At 39.7% G+C, this 23,578-nt stretch overlaps 1 protein-coding gene across 3 annotated transcripts in view; it reads right to left on the reverse strand.

Annotated features, from left to right (window-relative positions):
- The window catches only part of ARHGAP18 (Rho GTPase activating protein 18), a 47,688-nt gene that overhangs the window by 17,796 nt on the left and 6,314 nt on the right, over positions 1 to 23,578 (reverse strand). Inside the window, exons 2-7 of one of the 3 annotated variants that reach the window (XM_088666130.1) lie at positions 17,975 to 18,051; positions 12,606 to 12,805; positions 10,275 to 10,510; positions 6,656 to 6,719; positions 4,127 to 4,287; positions 2,356 to 2,521 (exon numbers count right to left, since the gene is read on the reverse strand). In XM_088666130.1, the coding sequence (XP_088522256.1) occupies positions 2,356 to 2,521; positions 4,127 to 4,287; positions 6,656 to 6,719; positions 10,275 to 10,510; positions 12,606 to 12,805; positions 17,975 to 18,018 (871 nt within the window). In that variant the 5' untranslated portion in view covers positions 18,019 to 18,051. The remainder of the gene's footprint in view (positions 1 to 2,355; positions 2,522 to 4,126; positions 4,288 to 6,655; positions 6,720 to 10,274; positions 10,511 to 12,605; positions 12,806 to 17,974; positions 18,052 to 23,578) is intronic. The other 2 variants (XM_035109023.3, XM_035109024.3) reach the window with 2 other exon arrangements.

Consider the following 23,578-nt stretch of genomic DNA (forward strand, 5'->3'; position numbering starts at 1 on the left):
CAAGAAGCTAAGGATTGAACCTTTTCCTATGGAAAGACAATGGGGTTTTCCCAAATCAGAATACCCTCAGGAAAAATCACATGGAACAAAAAGTTAGACTGAATCAAGAGGGTCTCTCCGTAGCACTTAAAATATGTGATCTGCAGAGACCCCCTATTTCCCAGGGATGAAAGGAAAAAATGGCTATCCTAAAGAAATATCCCATATTCAAGAGGTATTTGGCATAGCTTTAGTATGTTTAACTGGACACGGCTTTTTTAAGAATATAAAAATGGAAGGTTGTGGAGGAGGGAAGGTTCCTTTACCCTGATGTGGTTGGAAGAAATTATTTTCTGAGCTATGAAGATTGTACTCAGAGAACTCAACTGTACCCAGCTGTATCTCCCTCATCACTCACAGTTGCTTTCAATTATTTAGCTACTGCACTGTCGTCTCTGCTGAACCCTGACTGCAAGTTTTTGCCCAAGAAGATATTTGATTAACTGGTAACATGTTTCAGGTCCTTGTAAAACATTAAAGAGAAGGTCAGAAATAGAGGCAAGTTAACAAAATGGAAACGTTTCCTGCATTTCATAGGTTACTTTTAAATCTGTGCAATGCTTCTGTTTTAAATTTAGCTCTGCATTATGTTTTATTATTTCTACACATTTTTAATTCGTATAAGCTGCACTGAACTTCAGATTGAAGGGAAAGCAGAGGGGGGCTCATCTTAATCAACCAATAAATAAATAAATAAAATATTCCCAGTCCAGTGCGTTTAACCAGGGCTGTACTCACTAGAAGCTAATCTGGAAATATACAAAACTTCAGTTTAAAAATAAAACTTTTTAAATGTAAAAGTCACATCTAAAACATACAAGTGAAACTAAATAAAACCAATGAAAATGTTAAAGGAGAATTTTCAAATATATACAAAGACACATAAATTTGCAAGTCAACAATCTCAAACTCAGTCTTGGTAGTCAACTTGCCCCAATAAAAATTCTGTTCTTTTGTGAGTTTCCTCACACTAAACTAAGCCTATTTTACAGGATGTTGACTTTACAGATATATGCATGCATTACCTATATACACTTTTGTATTTTCAATCAGAGGAGCGGGGAAGCAACGCTGTTTTACCTCTTTTTTAATAGGAAAAGGACTTGATATTATGCCATTTAACTTGGTGACCTCAAAAATGTTCCCATTTGCCCATATCTATTATTAAAGGTAAAAACAGATTTTAAAAACCAATATAGACTGCTGTGTGGGAAGTCCAAAAAGAATCCCTGTATAAGGAGTGGAGAATGATATGAGTGTATAACTGAAGACTTATAAGCAAATAAAGAAAAAGAAGTTACTCATTTGGATTAAATTACATGCTTTGAAAATTTGACAGGCTGTCTTTGCTCTGATGCAGGATGCCATCACTCACTCACTCACTCTCTCACACACACACCCCAGAACTGGAACGAAATCCCATGCCAAACTAGAAACCACAGGAAAAGGTCATAAAGCTGTAATTTTCATAAAACATTTGCCTAGAATAGGAACACTGCAATTATATTGTGATTTAACATAAATTACAATTTTGTTGAGAGCCTCCAAGTGCAGTCCAATGTTAAATTATTTCATCCCGCCCTATAGATCATAATCAACATGGATGGTTCTCCACAAACAAAAATAAATCATGGTTGAGAGCACTTTTAGAGTTAAGCTTCTAAAGATAGGCAAAGGAAAGAAATGAAACGTTCAAGCAGTGAAACAAGCGTGACAGCATTAAGGACAAGCTTAGTGAAACACTCCATCAGATTTAAAGTAGGAAGAAGCGATATATTCCCAGAAATAAGGGTGGTTGGAAACTACTACCTTTCTTTGCATGCTGCAGCCTCGTCAACCATTTGGCATGCTTCAGCCAGAGTTTGAATCTCTCTCTCTCATTACAGTCAATACAACTTGAATGTAATTAAGTTGCATTGATTGTAATGAGAGAGCTAAGATCATGCTTAACAGGTCGCCACTAACCCTGATGGAATGCAAAACTGCTTCATATGGCATGGATTGTATCCATCCTACGGTACTCACTTTACTACATACGCCAAGCCACCACCCTTTAAAACAAATACATTTGGTTTGCAGGTTCTGTTGACTCCCAGTGGATACCAGAGGCCCATTGCTTCATTTAGAATACAAGAATACACAATGTGATGCATGTATAGCGCACCCCACCAAAGCAAATGGGAAGTTACAATGACCTTACTTCATTTCTGCCCCACCTAGTACAGTTTCCATGGGGAAACCAAAAAAGTGACCTCAAAGATTACACATATAGAAATGCACATCAACATAGTAGCACTGCAAATGGAAGAAACTGACCTTTGGTTTTGATTTTTATTGCTTTTTGTGGCTTCAGTTCTGTTCCAAGTATATCAAAAAGAGCCGTCAGCTCAATTAATGCCAGAGCGTGGACCTTCTTCATATCTTGGGGGGCAAGGTCTCCAATCTTTGTTGTACCCGTTTTGTCTTTTGGCAGTCTGAAATTCTAAGAGTTTAAAATAATAGCATTAAAGTCTACTCTCTAACAAGCAACAAAAGGAAGCGGAAGCTAGTGCTGCATTTCAGCAGTGCATATTACAGTGGTACCTCGGTTTATGAACACAATTGGTTCCGGAAGTCTGTTCATAAACTGAAGCGTTCATAAACTGAAGCGAACTTTCCTATTGAAAGTAATGGAAAGTGAATAAATCTGTTCCAGATGGGTCCACGGCGTTCGTAAACCGAAAATTCATAAACCGAGGTGTTCATAAACCGAGGTTCCACTGTATTGGGGAAGGTATTTTTTTGCTATAATAAATTCACTTTTTGTACCCCTAGTTTAAAAATTTCCTCCCCTCCCAAGCATACTATTAAAATTACAGCTTTATTGGAGACTTGTACACAGGTACCAAACAGGAGGTACATGTGGGGCTGCGGTCTCTATGGGTAACAAAATAAGGGGTGGAGGAGTTGCCCATACCTTGAAAGTAGATTTGGCTTTTGCCTGTTTGAAAACTGAGTACATGCCAAGAGCACCGTGCATCTTTTTTTAAAGCAATCAACGTCGGACAAATAAATTCGGACTAGAGCTATGAGCACCTGATCATCAAGTGAAAGTGTTTTCATCCCTAGAAAAGGACCTAAAGCCTGGTCTAAACGGCTGAAGTAGTAAAATAGTTCCTAAAACTATAAATCTTCAAATTGGAAGTGGTCATGGCGAAGGTTGCATATGAGAACACTTCCCAGCCCATTACTGAACACAGAAAACTAGATTAAGGCTCTGCAGTTTCACACTTCGTTTTCCATGAATGTCCCATTACCAACTGTCAGGGTCTGTTCTAGCAGTGAACATTCCCTGACTATCGCAGAAAAGAGGCACCATGGCTCAGGCAGCATCCTAGAGCCCTTACTGCAACCTGAGACAGGATATCAGGAGGAGGGATCCGGGGAAGTGTCCAGCGGGGAGATGCCTCGCCCTTTTAAGTTCATGCCTGACTTGAGACATTCCAAAGCGCGCAAGCGCAAAGGGAGGAGGGCAGGAATCCCACGCTTATTATGCTGGGGGAGGAACAGACAACAGGCATTGGGAGAATCTTTGTCAGACATGTATTCTTGATACTGAATCACATTGTAAATATCAGGCAAAATAAAAGTCTTAAAGACAGAATGGCTGTGGTACTAGTTTCTCAGAAGTAGCAAAAAAAAAGGACCGTGACACCAACAATGCAATCAAGCACAATGTTCCTGGGCTGTACCATTTAGCCACCTCTTCTTCTATTTTTGCATGCACAAATAACAACATTTATTTATTTATTTCACAAGATTTATACACCACTTGTAATAAAACCTCAAAGCAGTTTACAAAAAGATTATCAGTTAAAATTAGTGAAAAACAACTACCTAAAAACAGTCAAAAGGTTAAAATCAACAATAAGCTTAAAAACCAGATTAAAAGACATGTCAACATTCTACATGTCTGAATGTGTAGTACTCTCTATTTCTTTGAACTTGAAGTTCTCAAGTGTAATTTTGGAGGTGCTGCAGAAGATAAATAAATAAGAAACCCCCACAGAATTAAAGGTATTAAAGCAAGACCAAAAAAAGCACCTACAGGAAGGAGTGTGTCATCCTCTTTGCCCTTTGAGACTTTGCCTGCTGGGTCATCTTTGAGCGTAGCTGCCTGCTCCGAAAATGATATTTCCAAGTTAATGTCCGTTTCAGTCACTGGAACATCTTCTCTTGGATGATCATAATCAATATGTTGACAAGATGCTAGATGTGGAGAAAAAGAAATGGGGGAAATGGTCATTAAATTTTAAATGCATGTTTTTCCCCTCTTCCATCACCATATTTGAGTGGGGTGCTGAATTAAACATGGAGTGGCTCCAGAGATTCATGAACAGAAAATCTGCTCACAGAATGCTTCCACCTTCTGATAGGTTATGGGAGACTTTATGAACCTCAGCTGGATCACAGACCCCTTACACAAGCATATAACTGCTTTGCAATCAGGACACGATATGACGATCACAATTTTTTAGAATCTTCCCTCCAGTTAATAATCTTACTGCTGTACTGTTTAAAAAAATATTCTATACTTCCTAGCGTGTAAACCTCATTGATGGTAAACTGCTATTATGTAACTATCTCTAGCTTAACAAAGATAATACCACAACTAATGAGCAGCATTACTCAGTTTCAAAGTTAATAAATTATCATTTTTCAATTATGAGGCACGTGTGATGACTACTGCAGCTTTAAAGTTTTTGTTAAATACGACCTAATTATCAGATATTATTATTAGAGGTGAGTAAATTACTTTGTTCCCCTACTTTGCTCACTGCCCTAAACCCTAAACAAACTCCCAACTTTTACTTACACGCTTTTAGTTTTGAATTTCACTTCAAGAATATTTGGTGCCTTTGAAATGCCAGGCAATTCTGATTGCCATTGGAAAAACAACTGCCCCCCCCCCGCTCTGCTAAAACAACACCATTAGCTTGTTATTACTGACGAGCCTCTGGCAAAGCCCAGAAACAGGTGCTGAAGTTTGTACCCAGCAAAACCTGGACAATTCTGCAAATGGAACAGATCTCTCTCCCATTCCAATCCTGGCAGCAGAGCTGCACTTTACAGCAAGGTTCCCAACAGCTGTAACATATCAGAATATACACAGGCTGATTTAGCTTTTCCCTTTTCATTCAGTGCTATGAGAGCATTAGCATATGGAAATTGCCTTTCAGAACTTCTCCATTTGTAAAGGCTCATAAAGAGGCACTGGAGAAAAAAGAACCAGATGTTATGAAATTCTTAAATAAAATGCTTGGTGATTTTCCAGGCTAAGATTCTACAGCACAGTTTACTGGCATAAGCCCTGTGCTTTTCTGTCTGCCTCTCTGCCTTGTGCTGACCCAGCAGTTTGGCAGCAATCCCATCTTTGAAACTGTTCTTGCTAGTGAATGGCTGCCTGGTGGCTGAAGCAAGCAGAGAAAAGGCTCATTAATGCTCCTCTAAGCACATATTATTCAGCTGACGGTATCTTTCTGCTTCACAATATTTTGTATTTCCAACTTGGCTCCTGCTTATTGAACATGTATTCCGAGTTCTGAAATATATTGATAATTAGTAATATATCCCATTTTTAATATCAAACTTCATGGGTGAAGTTATCATTAGTGATAAAAAGCAGTGCTCTTGTTTTTCTGTTTATTTGGAAGCATACCTTTCTCCTGTCCCCCCCCCCCCGTCAATTATATACCAGCATTTATGGCTATCGTACACAAATCCCTGTTTTGTAATTACCGGTAGTCATTTTTCTGACCATGCTTCCTTATCCTACTTTTAAGATATCCTTGTCTCTCAGACATGGACCTAGCTGCCTTTGTATATGCTTCAAAATACAGTAAGGTTGTCAAGTCATTACTCTGGTGTCTTGGGATTTCCATAAATACATCCAAGAGTTGAGGAACTCTAGTTCCATTATGAGAGTACAGTACAACTCAGTTCAATGTGCTTTAGTTTTATTTATTATGAATTCCCAACATCCAGATTTATATACCCATCTTAATCCAATGACTGGATTTCACAGAGCTAGTCAAATAGCTGGGTGCAATTGTTTTATTAACTTGTTTAATCTGCTCCTTCACAGCTTTTGGAAAGACAAATTGGTTAAAGCTTGCCATTAGGGTGGTGCAACTGGGGTCCCAACACCAGGCACAAAATCTGGAGAGGGAGGCACTGGCACATAGGACTGGCTGCTGCCAATGACATTAAACAATAGTTACAACTTTCATTGTGCAATATATGGATTGTAAGAGTTTATGAATATTACGATTACCAAATTATTATTATTATTATGGTCTGGTTGCTGTTTATAGAAATAGCAATGGTATTCGATCCACACTGGGAACACTTATGGTTAATTAGGGCATTGGAGCCACAAGACTAAATCCTTGCATCTGATGAGATTTTTGACTTGGCAGAGATTTTGACACATGTGTTTGGGTTGTCTAAAAGAGTCCTCCAGAATATGGTCTATATTCTGGAAAAAGCTTTCTTTTAAAAATTGAACCTGTTCAGCAATATATCTTGTTAAGACATTTCAAAATATAAACAATACATAAAATTTGTTAAGATTTACCCTCTTTTGTGTCCTCCTCTTTGTTTTCTTTTGTTCTTACAGACTGGTGTTCACTGCCAATTTCCTAAAATGCAGAAAATAAAATATTCTGAATATTTATTAAGAAAATAAAATGACAGGCAAGACGCTTTTCTCCCACCTGATCTTAAGACATCAGAAAAGATGCTCTTGCATGTATGCTTTCATGTGTGAATTTCCTGTATAGAATTTATAGAAAATATTGCCAGGATTTAACAAAGATTTTTAACACAGTCAGTACTTGAAAGGCCAGAGGTTTAGGGATATATGGAGAATCCCTGCTTCAGAAGCAAGGAGCCTGTGGTCCTCCAGATGTTGCTGAATTACAACTCCCCCTGTTTGTGACCATTGGGCTGGTGCTGATGGAAGCTGAGAGCCCAACAACATCTGGGAGACAAAGGATTCCCCACAACGGCCTGCATGAAGAACAGCTTTTAAGCATATTGTGATGGCCAACTGTGAAGGACGTTTGGAATTTGGAAACTATGAATGAACCTGCAGTATATAACTTAAGGTATAACCCAGTTGTTATTCTGTCTGAATATGTGAAAGTTTGAAGAGCCTAAAGAGGATAGGGAAATTTTTAATATTCATGTTAACAATCAACTACATATGGAAACCAAAGACCCCATGCCCTAAAAAAAATGTATGATGAAGTTATGAGACCTGGTGCTCATGCTGAAACTCATAAATACAGTATTAACAGAATTGGAGGGGGCAGACTGGGAAATAAGATTTGATTGAGAAATGGACCATTTTTGTTATGCATGGGAAACACACACACACAAGCAAGTATATAAATATATAATGAAACAGTTGGAATAAGAGCACATTGTTTATTAAAAAAACAGTTTTGTTGACTATACATTTCTGATTTAATTTCTTTGTGTATCCATTTTTTTTAAAAAAAGACATTGATACACACAAATATTGTGCTCGGTCTTTTTTAGTTCCAGTTACTAGAGATGTCAGTTAGGTTTGCTGGGCTCAGGCTCAGGAATGAGACTCTGGGATCCTGTAAGGCTCAACCCAAAGGGAGAGGTGAACATTAGAAGGTTAATTCCCACCCCCACCCCAGTCCAGGTTAAAATATTGGGCTGAAGAAGGCTTTCCAATGTATTCCTTCTTTGCAGAGCAGCCTCAGAGGAAAGCTTAACCCCAGATGGGATCGTCTTCCCTCGCAGGAGGGATGGACTTTTGCTCAGAAGCCCCAATTTTCCACAGTCCCAATTCCAGCTTCTTATTTTATCTGGGCCTCAGAAAGTCAGCCAAGTTCTTCCTCCTTCCCACAAAAAGCGGGGGGAGGGGGGGGGCCTCCAACTATTCTTGAGGCAAGTAGCAGAGAACTTCCCCTTTCCCTGTGGTTATATGCTTCTGCTAATACTTGAACAGGTTCTTCCAGTGCAGGGAAGTTTGCATATTAATCCAAGGTCAGGTTAGCCAGAACAGGTGCAACCACTTCTTGCTCTTGACACTTCCCCACATCCCCCATGAGTAATGATATTGATATCCTTTTAATTCAGTATAAGAGCAATCTTTCTCATAGATTTCCAAACCCTAAACTGGGAAGGGTAAATACAAGCACACTAGCGACCTTCCTCAACCTTCCCAATGATCTCCAGATGTTTGGGACTAGCACTCCTATTGGACCTTATCAGCACAGCCAAGCTGGATGGGGTTGATGGGAGTTGCCGTCCAAAACATCTGGAGGGCATTGAATTGGAAAAGGCTGCACTACAGAGAAAAGAGGAATCAGTGAAACCTTCTATATACATGATGGCTTCTTTCTGCCGTCCATTATTGAGAGTAGTTCAGAGAACACTTTAAGAAAGTATTTGCCACCCAATCCTACATTTGGAAGCCCATCAAATTTAGGAACATATTTAAAAAATTGTCTGAAGCAGTGTCAGACCACTCAGGGTTGTCTATGTTGACTAGCAATGACACTCCAGGGTTTCAGACAAGTGCCATGCCTATAGTCCTATCCAGAAATACCAGGATTAAAGCTGGCATCATCTGCATGCGATTCAGATGTTCTACAACTGAACAATTGGCCCTTCTGTACACATTTTGATGGGGCACATTCCCAAGTAAAGGTACACAGGACTGCAGTCCAGGGAAGTGTTTCAGGCCTTTTCATTACTAGTCTTCTCTCTATTTGTTGCTCCTTATCTGGTTTTATGCTGCAACATTTCAGCACCAAATTGCTCAAGAGAAAAACAGGAACCTTTAGTCCTTGCAGGTATAATCATAATAGCACAATTGCTGTGTGCGTTATTTCCTATTGTTTTAGTAAGTAATTGAATTTTGTAGCAGTTATATATGATTTTGAATACAGAACAGCAGCATGTGACTAAAGGACAAACATTTAAATGAGCCTAATATGCAGCTGGTGTCACCACAGCTTGAGAATGCAATTACACTGCTCTAAAAAGGAATGCACAGCACTTTTTGATTCAGTAAGAAAAACAAAAGCACCTCTTGATATTCTTCACTTCAAAAAGGGAAGGGAAGCACTAACTCAGGCATAGACAAACCCCAAACTCCAGATGTTTTGGAACTACAACTTCCATCATCCCTGACCACTGGTCCTGTTAGCTAGGGATGATGGGAGTTGAAGTCCCAAAACATCTGGAGGGCGGAGTTTGCCTATACCTGCACTAGCTACATCATCTGACAAATTATAGCATCCATAATAAATGGAGCATCAGCTGTACCAAACTAATTTCATAGTTTAATAAAAACCCTGTGCCTGGCTCTCAGGCACATAAATGAGTAAAGACTTACATTCCCAAAATGGTAAAAGGTGGTGTCTCCTGAGCCTGTGCATCTTTCCACTCTAAGTTTTCTATACAGGAAAATATTTTTGCAGATTTGTAAAATAGGGAGTCTAACAGACAAATGGATTTCTCCATTTTCAGAACTAGAGAAAACATCGGGATATTGAAAGCCATCTCAAAGCTGAACAATCTACAGTGGTACCTCGGTTTGCGACCACCTCGGGGAGCGACCGCTTCGGTTTCCAACCACCACGGACCCGGAAGTGTTTACATCCGGGTTCCGCGGTGCTCGGATGCGCAGAAGCGATCTGCACAGCACATGCACACGCAGAAGTGCTCTATCGGCGCTTCGCGCACGCGCAGAAGCATGCCTCAGGGAGCGACCGGCTCCCCGGAACCAATTGTGGTCGCAAACCAAGATACCACTGTACATGCCAGCAAATAAACCCTATGACTTGATTGGCACTTAAAGTCAGGAAGACGGAACTCCACCTCACCTCAGGCTGCTTGAACAAACTGCTTCCCTTTGTTTCATGTGAAGACCTGCTTCACGAAATAAAGCTAGGCTTCGCAAAACATATGCAAGACCCCCTTCTTAGTGAAACACAAAACTTCCATCTTATTCCTAGCAAATTTAAACGCAGCAGCACGGCCATATCCTAAGCAGCATGCAACAAGCAAAGCAACCATTAAGAAATGCCCTCTTGTTGAGATTTGTGGAACGGTGTCTCCTCCTCCCTACTTAACCCTAATACCCTGCGTTCGTATACGGGTTTTTTAAAAAGTGAGGCTAAAGCAAAAGCCACAAACCAGGAACTCACTTTTTCCTTTGACTCATTTTGCTGCTTGAATATATCTCTCACATCAGGAACTTGGTACTGCTTGTTTTTCTTCCTCATTGTCTGTGTGACTGTCTCCACTCTTTTCTGCACGGCTGCTGCCTGCGTACGCGTCAGTGTAGCCAAAACCACCATGCTTTCTTGAGAGTCAGCAACAGCCTCACCAAAGAGGTTTGACAAACCAGCTTCTTTTAGCCACTCCTCTTCCAATTCCCCCTCTGGCCCAGACAAAAGAAGAGAAAAATTAATTTGATGACATTTGCATGACCGCCCCATGGGTTTGTGTTATACTCAAAGTCAGCCATAGATTTCTGCAGGAAAGTCAGAGGTATATAAAAAAAAACTGCAAGCAGTTCCATGGAAGGTGTTCCTCATACAACCTTTGGCTCTTCTCCCATACATATTCCCTGTAATACAGGATTTTGGGGGGGAGGGGGGTCTGTTTCATACATGAAATTAGAAAGCCCAGCACCAGAATTTATATACAATTGCCACATTCAATGGATTTGTACACCATTTCTGCTAGTTCGACCTTCGTTCCCAGCTGTAACAGTGCCTTGTTTTCTTAGTACAACTCTTCATTAGTTTAATTTAATCAGAGGTTATCAAGGCTAATGTGTGATCTTACTGCAAATGGGTGATTATATTGCAGCATCCAATTATGCTTGCTGCTGCGTTCTCTACTCCTTAGTGATTTTCAGTAAGGTGATCATTTCCTCATTTTTTCTAGATGGCAACACATTGTTTACTAAAAACAAAACGGTCCCGGCAAACAAAAACGCAGGCCATTTGCTATATATAGAAATAGCTAGCAAGGGTTTTTTTCATGTTAGGAATATAAGAAGCTACTCATACAAAAGAGAGGACTGCAGAAGTGTGTTTTAATGTCAGAGAAATGGCATTGACTTAGAACATTTCCTAGGAAACATTTACCTGAACCTCAGCATTTGCTCGCTAAAATTAGTATAGAAAACAGAAGTGCATTCTCAGTAAAAGGGTTCTAAGGTATTATCATTTTCCCCCACAGCTTCAGAGTCCTTGCAAAGAAAACATGATTATATATTCATTCATTCATTCATTCATTCATTCATTCATTCACACACACACACACACACACACACACACACAAATCAGAATTTATTTTGCATAATTTTAAACATTAAAGACGCTCTATTGCGGAGCGGGGAGGGTATTTTACTCAATGTACAGTAGTATTATTTGAGAGTACAATCTTGTCTCTCCATTGTAGTGGCAATATGTAACTGCCTCACCACTGTCTTTGGGCAGTAGAGGCATGCTGCTAGTGTTCCAGAGTGCGGAGGTCCCATCACAGCCCAGTAAGTGAAGACATGCCACCACAGTGGCAGGTGGATGGAAAGCACTGAAATAAGGAGTTGCAGGGTGGCGGCAAGCTTAGAATCACAAGATCCAAAATCCCATGAATCCCTCAGACCCAAAGTCTTGTGGATTCCTCAAGGGGCCCATTCCTTGGGCCTCTCAACTATGCAAGCCTGGGGGAGGTGTGGTGAAACATTATGAGGAAACCCCCACATTTCACCTTGGCTGACAATTGTGTTTTTTAAGAACAGTCCCCACCCCACCCACTATAAATAGGTCTGAGATATCATGTACTCTATTAAATAGGTCTGAGATATCATGTTAACCTATTGACTACCATATACTCAAATGCATTTGGCAACTGAAAGGGCTGTTTATTTGCACTGGGGTGTTTAGTTGTTTTCTGTTTTTTCCAAATACAGTGCATTTTATGTAGAAGCTGTTTTATTGTTGTTGTTTTTACTATATAATTCTGACTTCCTACAGGAATTATTGTTCTTTGTGCAATTCTGGGTACTATGGTAACCAGAATAGATATGACTTCTGAAGAAGCAAAAGAACTTCCCATTACCCTTACCAAAGCAGTGGCCAAAATCCAGTTACAGTTTATTGCAAAACAGCAGAAATGTAAACAAAGAAAAGAGGAAATTCTCTCTTGCTGCAAAAGCTTTAAAAGCACATATTGGGGCAAAAATATGCATAGGTTATGAATTCAAGCAAGTACTTTCTTAAAGTATCATGGTTTTCCTCCAGCTCAGGATAGTCTACTCCACAACAGCAATTCTAGGTCCTTGAAAATCATTGCCATTACACAGTCAATGTGTTACCAGATTTACAGAGGCACTACTACAGTCAATTCCAACTGACCAAATCTTAAATCTATCTTGGTATGAGGTTTCAAGCACAATAAATAAAAGATCTAAAACAGAGTCTTCAAAACAGAGAAACGGTTTTCTTAATTCCAGTTATAATTACCATCAGGCTCCTTCACCAGAACCACTGCTTGTTCTTCAGAGTTATTGCCTCTGGTTTCATTGATGTTTTCAAGTTCTTTCCAGTAGTCATCCATGGATAATTCATCGAGTGAATCTTGAGAACCTGAACGATTATAAGGGGGCTTCCCTGAGGGTTTCTTAGAGTTGTCATGGTTCATATTATATTGACCAGATCTCCTGCTAGAAAACAGAGAGAGAGAGACTTTATAATATGGTGCATAGTTTACAGTGACATCAGCAAAGCCAATAAGAAACATACCACTGATCTTCACACAACTTTTAACATTTGAAAATGTGACATTTTAAGTAGCAATTTGTCTTTTATGAATATTTCTAGACTTTGAAGACCAATGCATATTTTATAAAGTGTGGAGTGGAGAGGAGAGTTTCAACTTTCTCAAAGGATGAATTACAGTAAGCCTGCAACTTCACGTGTGTAGCATAAAATTCTGCTTCATGTGTGTAGCATAAAATTAAAAAAATTAAAAGGGGGCAGGAAAGGGATGGGTTTCTGGGGGAAATGTTGTTGACAACCCTACCCACCACTGAACCCAATGTGTTTTGACTACACGCGATTTTGATTTTAGTCACAATCCCCGGAACATAACCCCCATGTTAAGTTGCAGGCTTACTGTACTTTTAAAACATCTCATCAATATTGAGGAGTCCATTGGTGTCCCTGAAGGAGGAACAATTAGTTTTTTTCCTGAGTAGGGCAATAGTGAATTGAATTGTTTATCACTTTGTAGCTGTATTTAGATATAAACACTTCAAATATGAATCAGCTCCCCTGGAACAGCTTGTGCTGAACTGAAGAAAACAAGTTCAATATTCTGAAGTTCACCCTGGCATTCAGACTGAGGCAGGACTTTCGTTTCTGTAGTTCCTACTTTTTAAAGAAATGTAGCTTTCTATGTAAACCTCACTGGCAAAGGCAAGACATTCTGCCACACAATGTGCACCTACTCATTGAGTTATGGAGCTAACTCCTAGAAAGGGACATGGGTGGTGCTGTGGGTTAAACCACAGAGCCTAGGGCTTGCCGATCAGAAGGTCGGCGGTTCAAATCCCCGCAACGGGGTGAGCTCCCGCTGATCGGTCCCTGCTCCTGCCAACCTAGCAGTTCGAAAGCACACCAGAGTGCAAGTAGATAAATAGGTATCGCTCCGGCGGGAAGGTAAACGGCGTTTCCATGTGCTGCTCTGGTTCGCCAGAAGCAGCTTAGTCATGCTGGCCACATGACCCAGAACCTGTATGCCGGCTCCCTCAGCCAATAAAGCGAGATGAGAGCCGCAACCCCAGTGTCGTCCACAACTGGACCTAACATTCAGGGGTCCCTTTACCTTTAACTCCTAGAAAAGCAAGTATAAAGGTCACAGCCTAGAGTGTGTCCTTACTAAGAAAACATGTACTGTATCCTCTTTTACATAATTTATAAATAGATTCCTACCTCTTAATTTCCTGCTCCAACAAATCTATCTAATGAGTTTCAACAGTGTCTTGTACTTTGCTTGATTGATTCTTGATACAGCCAGTGCTTTTTTTTTCTATGGGGACGCAGGGGGACACATACGCCTAAACATTTGTGAATATAAGTTTGGCCTCATTGAGGGGCAGTATTTCAATATGAGTACTCCTAAACATTTTTTTAGGAGAAAAAAAAGCACTGGATATAGCACTGAAAAAGGCATTACTCTGTAGATTCATTTCCATGAATTCAATATGACATAGCAACTCCTGACCATGAATGGCACCACCATCCATGACAATCCTTTAGGCAGGCACACCAGGAAGAGAAAAAACAAACAAACTCTGAACTTTCCATGACTTCTGAGTCCCAATCATGTCCATTCTCCCTAGGAGGTTAGAACCAATCAGTATCACAGAGGAAAGGTGCACGGAAACCCATTCACAAAAGGTTTGCGCTAACAGGGTTTTCTATGTCCTGTGCAGATTAATGTAACAGTAGCTCAAGGGATACCAATTACCTTCACAGCAATTCCTGGTAGTTAAAGGCAACATGGTAACAATAAGTTAGCAGGACATAATGGCTGGGGTAGAGAAGGAAGTTGCTCACTAATCACAAAATAAAAATAAAAATACACATACGTATGAACTAAATTGGTGGAAACCTAAAACCAACTGCATTGCTACCATGGCCATATCCTGCGCAATCTAGATCCATATGGAAACTGTTTAACTTAAGAAATGGTAGCTAATACTGGCCTAGCTCATGACATACGACCCTAAAACATTAAATATACCTTTTCTAATTTTAATCCAGTAGAACCAGAAGGGATAGCAGTGCACTTGTTACAGACCTATTTTCCAGTTGCAAAATAACTAATTGTAGGCTGGTTTGCTTATGGAAGTCAAGTGTGTTGAGCTACCATTTATATAATGTTGAAGATACAGTAGAAGAAAATCTGCATTCACGCAAAGCACAATGCCTATACAATTGCTGGTCTAGAATCTGGGCTTTACTATGGCAGACAGAAGAAACAATTTTCTGAAATAATTTGTCAAGAATTTAAACTAGTTGATGTCTGAAGAAAAAGTCTGGGGAAAATCAGCAACTAGTGAATGAACGACTTGTGCAAAAAAATTTTTTTACAAAAGTTGTATCTTCTTAAACACATATGTTCCAATTCTATTTTTAAATAGCTATTAACAAAAATGCATCTTGAAAATTACTCAAAGGCTGATGATGGATAATGCAGCTGTTCATAGACCAAAACAATCAGAATCTATCACAATACATATTAACACATCTCAAAACAGTTTCACAGACTTCCTTCCCTGTGTTATAAGAATTTTACTTCACCTGTTCCTGCTATTTAGATGGAATGTATTGCAGCAAACACTTCTAAACAAACAAAATACTCCTCTTTTCTGTTCCTCTGTTCCTGACTGCAAACCTGCATGCTGTGTTCCAGTTCACATCAAAGCACTGGAAAACTATTCACAAGTTTTACACATAGCATCTAATTTGGCCCTTTATGGCACAGCATTAGCAGCTGGGTAGAGATCCAGCAATCTACACACAGCACTAACTTTCAAAAGTACAGTGAACATCAAGGGGAGTATTCTTGTATTATCTTCTCCTTCCCACTACTCAAACATTTTCCAGTTTGCAGAAGAAGTATTAGTGGACACAACATGACCCAGGAAGCACCCAAGTGTCTGCTTGACTCACACAAGCCTCAGTTTCAGGGTAAATTGTCATAAAACTACCGGTACCGTATTCACACTCCAACTGCTAAGCAGTTAAAGATTGATGGAATGTACATAAATCCTCTCTGGGGCTTTCCTGTCATGTAAACCTCAGCGGTTGCTTGCATAGTTGCAAGATAAACAGAATCCTTCACAGAGTCCCAACTGATTGTTACAGTCATGATAAGAAGTCACATTTGTTCCTTTCTGATATTGGGGTTTCAGTCAGATATTACAAAATCAGTCCACAGCTGTGCCACCACAGTTTTAAAGCAACTTTAATCACAGTTATTAACAGTGTTATTCGCCCATCTATTGGCTTTAATACGCACACACAAAACCAGTGTAATATTCCTGACAAAGGCTTTAATCTGCTACAGAAGATATAAATCCCTTAAAGTACTAGTCCTATGCTATCTCCAGTAGAATTTATGCCATCGTAGCCCCACTGAGCTGAGTGAGGGTTATTGCTTTTATAAATACTCCTGAAGGTTACTTTCATCCAAAACATATTGAGTATTTTAAAAGACCTATGTTTGATTTAAAAAATTATTTCTTTGCACCATTTTGAGGCTCTATTTCTCTTGGATTTCAGTTCTGTCCTCTTGGGCGCTCAGCTAGCTAGGACCTGGCCGCTGGCCTTCTTTGGAGATCCTATCTGGCTCATGGAAAGTTTCAGTGATTCCTAAGTTATTCTAGAGTCCATTCATATATTAAATGCAGATAGGTGGAAATTCCTGCATGTGTTTAGTTAAGATACAAAGGTGAAGGCCAAGCTGGAAACCACCTCTCCAATGCTCGCTTTCCACACAGCATGATGAGGCTGCTTCAAGCAATAAATACATACACATATAATTATGAGAACTGTACCACACCCTAATTATGTGAGACTTGCCTCAAAGGGCCAAATCAGAAAAGATGTTAAATTTACAGCTGCCACCAAAACCAGCAGCCACGCAGTTAGTTTCCCTTCAAAGAGTCTGGTAAACCTCACTGCAATGGTTCTACCACAATACTGCTTTTCACTTATACCCGCTTGAGATCATTGGTTGCTGCCAAATGAGAACAGGCAAATGCATGATATAATGATGGCAAGTAGTAAAGTGGCATATAGACATGAAATATAGCACATGTGGCACCCAGTCTAGAGCTCTAAGAGTGGGGAAATGAAACTTGCAATCTAAGAAAGATGTCAAAATGCAAATCATTGTTGTAAACCATGTTTTAGCTTATACCGTATTTTTCGTACATAAGACGCACTTTTTTCCTCCTAAAAATTAAGAGGAACTGTCTGTGTGTCTTATGGAGCGAATGCGTGGTCCCTGGAGCCGAATTGCCCAGGGGCTAAAGGTAGATTGTGCTTTTGTTTTTTTTAGAAAGAGCTAAAGGCTAACAAGAGGGAAAGAGAGATGTTAATACACCCGAATCTGGCATTTCTCCACTTTCCAAACCAAGCATTGGGTTGAAGAAAAGATGTTGAAGAGCACTGTGTAGAAAACACAGTATATAACATTGCATTATCTAGTTATGCATGCATCAAATTTGCATCGCCTCTTGCAAATCAGCAGTACCAGTTGAATATGCAAATAATGTGTGCTGCTCAGGTACAAGAACATAGGAAGCTGCCTAATACCAAGCCAGACGATTGGCTCATTTAGCTCAGTATTGTTGGAACTGGCTGGCAGCTGCTCTCCAAAGTTTTTGTCAGTCAGGGGATACTCCAAGACCTAACTGGAGATATATACCATGGATACGCAAACTAAGGCCCAAGAGCCAGATCCGGCCCAATTGCCTTCTAAATCCGTCCCGCGGACGGTCCAGGAATCATTGTGTTTTTACATGAGTAGAATGTGTCCTTTTATTTAAAATGCATCTCTGGATTATTTGTGGGGCATAGGAATCCGTTCATTTTTCCCCAAAAAAACATAGTCCGGCCCCCCACAAGGTCTGAGGGGCAGTGGACCGGCCCCCTGCTGAAAAAGTTAGCTTACCCCTGTTATATACTCTATGTCACTGAGCTGAAGCCCCTCTCCAACTTGTACAGCATTAAATTGTGATTGACAGCTATCATGCACATTAACATTGATACAAAAAAGAAACAAAGGTATTCCTTTCTACAAGGCTTCTTTAACTTACAGTGGTGCCTTGGTTCTCAAACGTAATCCATTCCGGAAGTCCATTCCAAAACCAAAGTGTTCCAATACCAAGGCGCGCTTTCCCATAGAAAGTAATGCAAAATAGATTAATCCATTCCAGACTTTTAATAACAATCCCCAAAAAGCAATTTAACATGAATTTTACTATCAAATGAGACCATTGATCCATAAAATGAAAACAATAAACAATGTTTGAGTCACACAATCAATCAGTAGCTGAACTGGGTTCCACACAGTCACACACACACACACACACACACACACACACACACACAAAAAGAGCCACAAAAACACAAACCACCACACTAGCCCTTACTAGTTGACCAACATCTTCCACAGTATTTGAAAACCTAAGAAAGGGAACGGATTGTGCAGAACAACAGTTACACTCAAAATATGCCAGATTAGCTTAATTCATTCCAGATCAAATACTTTGGATTTAGAAAACTCTTTACAGAAGGCCTGAGACTGCCAGAAACTGCTGATGGGATTCCCTTCCCATTGTAGCCACAGCCTCCTCTCTCAGACTTCCCTCCCAGCATATCATTTAGGTTTTTTAAAAAATCCTCATACCAAAGCACAGGAAGGGAGTTTGAAGGTGAAATACATTCACTTGTGAAGGAATCACATAGGCATAGATTGGTGTCAATGCCTCACATATGCATATACAATCAGAAACACTGAAGGATGTTATCACTTCAAATCAGTAACCTCTGGGGATGTAGCTGAATGCTTTGGCGCTATCAAACCAACAGGCATTTTGTAAGTACATATATAGAATGACAAGGCATGTAACACAAGAACATAAATCTTTCTTTTCTCTCCTCCTCCTCCTCCTCCTCTCTCTCTCTCTCTCTCTCTCACACACACACACACACACACAAATTCTCAATAGCTTTCCATATGCATATCAATCCTTATTCAAGTTTGAAGTCTATATTCATATTTCATGCTATTTGATGATAAGGACAGAATTGCAAGAAATAATCTATCAGGAAATCTCCTTAGTCTGCCAGAAATCAATTCATTAAAAGCAGCTATCCCTGTCAGACCCACAAAGTGTTGCAAAGGAAACCAGATCTTATTAATCACACTTCTTTCAACATTGCTTCTTCAAATACTTTTACTGCAAGGTCATGTATCAAAGGTTAAATAAGCGCAACTCAAACTCCTCCCCTGCACATAGAGACCAGATTTGTGATTTGTCTTGCTAACAGGTATTCCTTCAGTAGCTAAAGAATTTATAACTCCAATAGTGTACAGTATTTATGGCAAGTGCCAATGCAAACAATTGAAAACAATTTTGCCTCTACTCATTGACTCTTGCAAATAATGGTACTTGTTCAAATATTTGCTTTTTGAAAGAAAAAATGTTTTTACAATGAAGATTTCAGGTATCAGAAAGACAGTAAAGATCCTGAATTTGCACTTGAGTACACTTCCATGTTCCTTAAAGGAAAATTCAAAATTAAAATTTGTCACTCAAAACTAAACAAATGTTGTATTCTGTACTAAAATAAACAAACACGGTGAAGATATTTAAACATTTTGGTTCTCTTCCAAATAAATACAAGCCGAACAAAAAGTCTGACCACCTATTACTGAGTTTACAGTGATCAGGGTTTAAGAACTGAAGCATCCCAAGATGTCAAAGACGTCAATAGTTGGACAAAGCCATCACCTACTTCCAAATCTGTCTGAAAATTCTCATTTCCGTTGCACTTTTCCACTGAAGATCTACCGTACCAATGCATTCACAAAAGGGTATATGGAGGAACCCATCTGCCACAGGACACATGCTCCAATATCGAATTGCAATGATCTGTGGATTCCTACACTAATTGGTTATGAAGCATCAAGCATGCAATCCGTACCCTCTGCTTGTAAACATAAGAGAAGACCTTGCTGGATCAGACTAAAGTTCCATCTAGTCCAGCATCCTGTTCTCTCAGTGGTCAACAAGACACTTATGGGAAACCCACAAGCAGGACTTGACTGCAACAGCCTTCTCCTCCCTTGTGATTTCCATAAACTGATAGTCCAACACATACTGCCTCAACTGGAGGCAGTACACAGCCATAATGGCCAATAGCCTTATTGTCAATTAACTTGCCTAATCCCCTTTTAATGCCATCCACATTAGCAGCCATCACTATATCTTTTGGTAGCAAATTCCAAAACTTTAATTATGTGCTGTGTGAAGTACCGGTACTACTTCATTTTCTCCATCCTGAAACTTCCAATATTCAGCTTCAACAGAATGTCTCGTTTCTAGAATTATGAACAAGAAAATCTTCTCTCTATCCACTTGCTGCACACCACACACAATTTTCTAAACTAAAAAGGTTGAAATGTTGTAACCTTCTTATTGTGGTGGAGTTGCTCCAGCCCCTTGATCATTTTGGTTACTCTTTCCAGAACCTTTTCCAACTCTACAATATCCTTTTTTGAGATGAGGTGACCAGAATTTTACACATATTTACTCTTGGCTTCTGAAGGTGAAATCTTTGTTTCAGGCCAACAGGGGCAGAAACTTTCACACAAAATGCATTTAGAAGTCACATATATTGGAGAGTGCACTGATCAAGCCAGGATCTTGGTCTTGCCAGCAGCTCTCAAATTTCAGCAGTGCCCTGTGTGATGCTAAAATTAAGCGCTCCCTTACCTATCAAGCTCCTTTCTATATCATTGTTGTGGGTCCCAATGGCACTGGTACCAAGTCCTGCCAAACCAGTCACACTACCCTAAAACCACCTTTGCTCTTACACAAGTTCAGCATACACACTTTTAAGAACATGGAGCACAGGGCTTATATCAAGTTCCATACAATCTTTCTCCTGTGGTGTAAATCAACCTCACCTAATGCATTTTGCTTAAATCATTAAAATATGAAGTGAAGGAAGAGGCTATGATTTTTATTTTTATTTTTAAAAATTATAGCCTCTTCCTCCACTTCATATTTTATGAACATGTGTTTATTTATTTATGGATCTGTAGGACAGATGCTCGTAACAAAATCCACCTTATTTCCTGTAGATGAGGAAGCCATTGTTACATTGTTAATTTAAAAGGAAACAGGAAAACTTGATCTGAACAATGCCTTAAAAGGGAAAAAAATCAAATACATTTATTTTTGAGTAACAATGCCAAGGTATGTTTATGATAAAACCAGTTGTGTGCCGTTACACAACAGATTTATTACACCAAACAATTGTTTTTTTTCCAGTAGTTGGGAACAAAGTATTTTATGATGATGCATCAGCAACTGGGCAGAAATAATTCTGGATACAGTGGAATTAAAAGACATCTAGCTGGCATTATTTTTTTGCTACAAAATTGGAAGGCAGGAGTGGCGGAAAACCAACTGAAATCTTTGTTCAAGTTTGGAGAACGCTGGCAATTCAGAGCTGAACATCAGGCTACACTGGAAATGTACACCTGTGCCCTCTGACACCAGGCTCCATCTTACAATACACTCATGTTCAAAAGCACAGCCAGGTAGAAGACAAGAAATTTTGGTATCTACAGCTGATTATAGCAGGAGCCTGCAAACTGTAGGCAAATCTAGATAGAGAAAGCATTAACGGATTAGTTGGTGAGTGAGTGAAAAACATAGTGCACATGTTAAAAATACACCAACAACCTGACGAAAAAATTTACAAATTGTCAATGAAAGAAGACTGTTCAGAAGTTTGAACAGGTACAAGAAAATGTTTCATCAAGGATTCAGTAGCTTGGTGATCATTCAAATGTCAGCAGTTCAGAAATTCAGCCCTTCGTTTTCATAGCATCTGTCTCTGTGTTAGGACAGCCTAGACAGCAGTTTTTGTCCATGCCATTATCCTATTGGCTCCAGGTTCTATTGTTAAAAGGTTGCTTAGCATAATTTGGCTATCAAATGAACAGAGTTCAAGCACGCAGGGCCAACAGGTTACTCATTGTGTCTTCACAAACACTGTCCCTTCTCACACAGCATTACAAGAATGCAATACTATGCACATCTCAGATACAAGTCCTGCAGAGATCAAGGGGGTTTACTCTTAAATATGTTACCAGGCCCAACTAAACAGTGCTCACATTGGTGTTTAACCCCTAAACGATTTAGGTCCCAAATATCTGAAGGACTGCCTCCTACCCTACAGACTCTCTCAGATATTAAGGTGGCAGTTCAACTACCGCTGGAAGCACAGAGGATGCATTCTTTGTGGCAGCTTCCAAAATGCAGAAATCCCTTCCAATGGAGGTGCATCAATATTAATCTTCATAGTTTCTGTCATTTGCTGAAGTTACAACTCTTTACCTTAGGCGTTTGACAGTTAAGGTGTTTTTTGTGAGCCACCTCTAGTGTTCGATGCACATTCTTTGGTTTGTTTTCATTTGCTTTATTGGATTTTAATGTTATGTGATTATATGGTTGCAATGCACTCTGAGACCTTACACGAAAAAGTGGGTAAGAAATCTTTTATAAATAAGTGGAAACAGGCTTGCAGCATAATAGTTTCTTTGCATCATTAAATATAGCACTAGCCATTGGCCTTGACATTATTGAGACAAACTTTCCGCAAAAAAATTCTATTAGAAAGGTTACCATAAAATCTTTCATACCAAATCTATTCATCTCAAAATACTATTAAAATGTTTCCCCTCAGAACAGATCCTAAGATCATAAGAGGCCTATTATCTATCATATCCTCTAGTTCAGGGGTAGGCAATCTAAGGCTCGGGGGCCAGATGCGGCCCAATCGCCTTCTACATGAGTAGAATGTGTGCTTTTATTTAAAATACATCTCTGGGTTATTTGTGGGGCCTGCCTGGTGTTTTCACATGAGTAGAATGTGTGCTTTTATTCAAAATACATCTCTAGGTTATTTGTGGGACATAGGAATTCGTTCATTTTTTTCCTCAAAATATAGTCCGGCCCCCCACAAGGTCTGAAGGACGGTGGACCAGCCCACGGCTGAAAAAGGTTGCTAACCCCTGCTCTAGTTCTTTCTGTTTATTCTGCCTGAATTTTCCTTGCAGGTAAAAAGGGATGGTGAACCTTTTTCAGCCCAAGGCCACGTTCCTTCATAGGAATGCCAGTGGTGGGGGCCAGACAGCACAAGGAGGTTGACAAGAAGTCTAGTCTTGGGCACACAAAAAAAGAGAGAGCATCCAAACAGAAATAACAGAGAGGCAGTTGGAGATGTGAGACCCAAGTTCTGGAGAAGCAGTTCTGGGGTAGAGGAAGCTGGGCATTATCTGCATTTAGGTGGCACTGTAAGGCATGGGATTTGATGAGGTCACCCATGGACAACATGGAAAGACCACAGAACCAACAAGAGATCCTTTAAGGACCCCAACAGAGACTGGAAAAGCCAATGTAGCATTTTCATATATGAATAGGTAGGAAAATATGTTTCTCCCAGCCCACCAACATAATCCTCTGCCTAGTTGTGCTCCACAAACTTTTTCCTCCTCTATGCAAGAGACATGTTTAGTCAGAAGTAAGTCCTCTGACTACAGAGGATCACATGCATCACATGTACTTTTGTCCTGGGAATAAAACCATGACAAACCACTATTTGTCAGAGCACACATGGCT

This window comes from Zootoca vivipara, chromosome 3, assembly GCF_965207765.1.
Source record: "Zootoca vivipara chromosome 3, rZooViv2.hap1.1, whole genome shotgun sequence".
Classification (NCBI taxonomy): domain Eukaryota; kingdom Metazoa; phylum Chordata; class Lepidosauria; order Squamata; family Lacertidae; genus Zootoca; species Zootoca vivipara.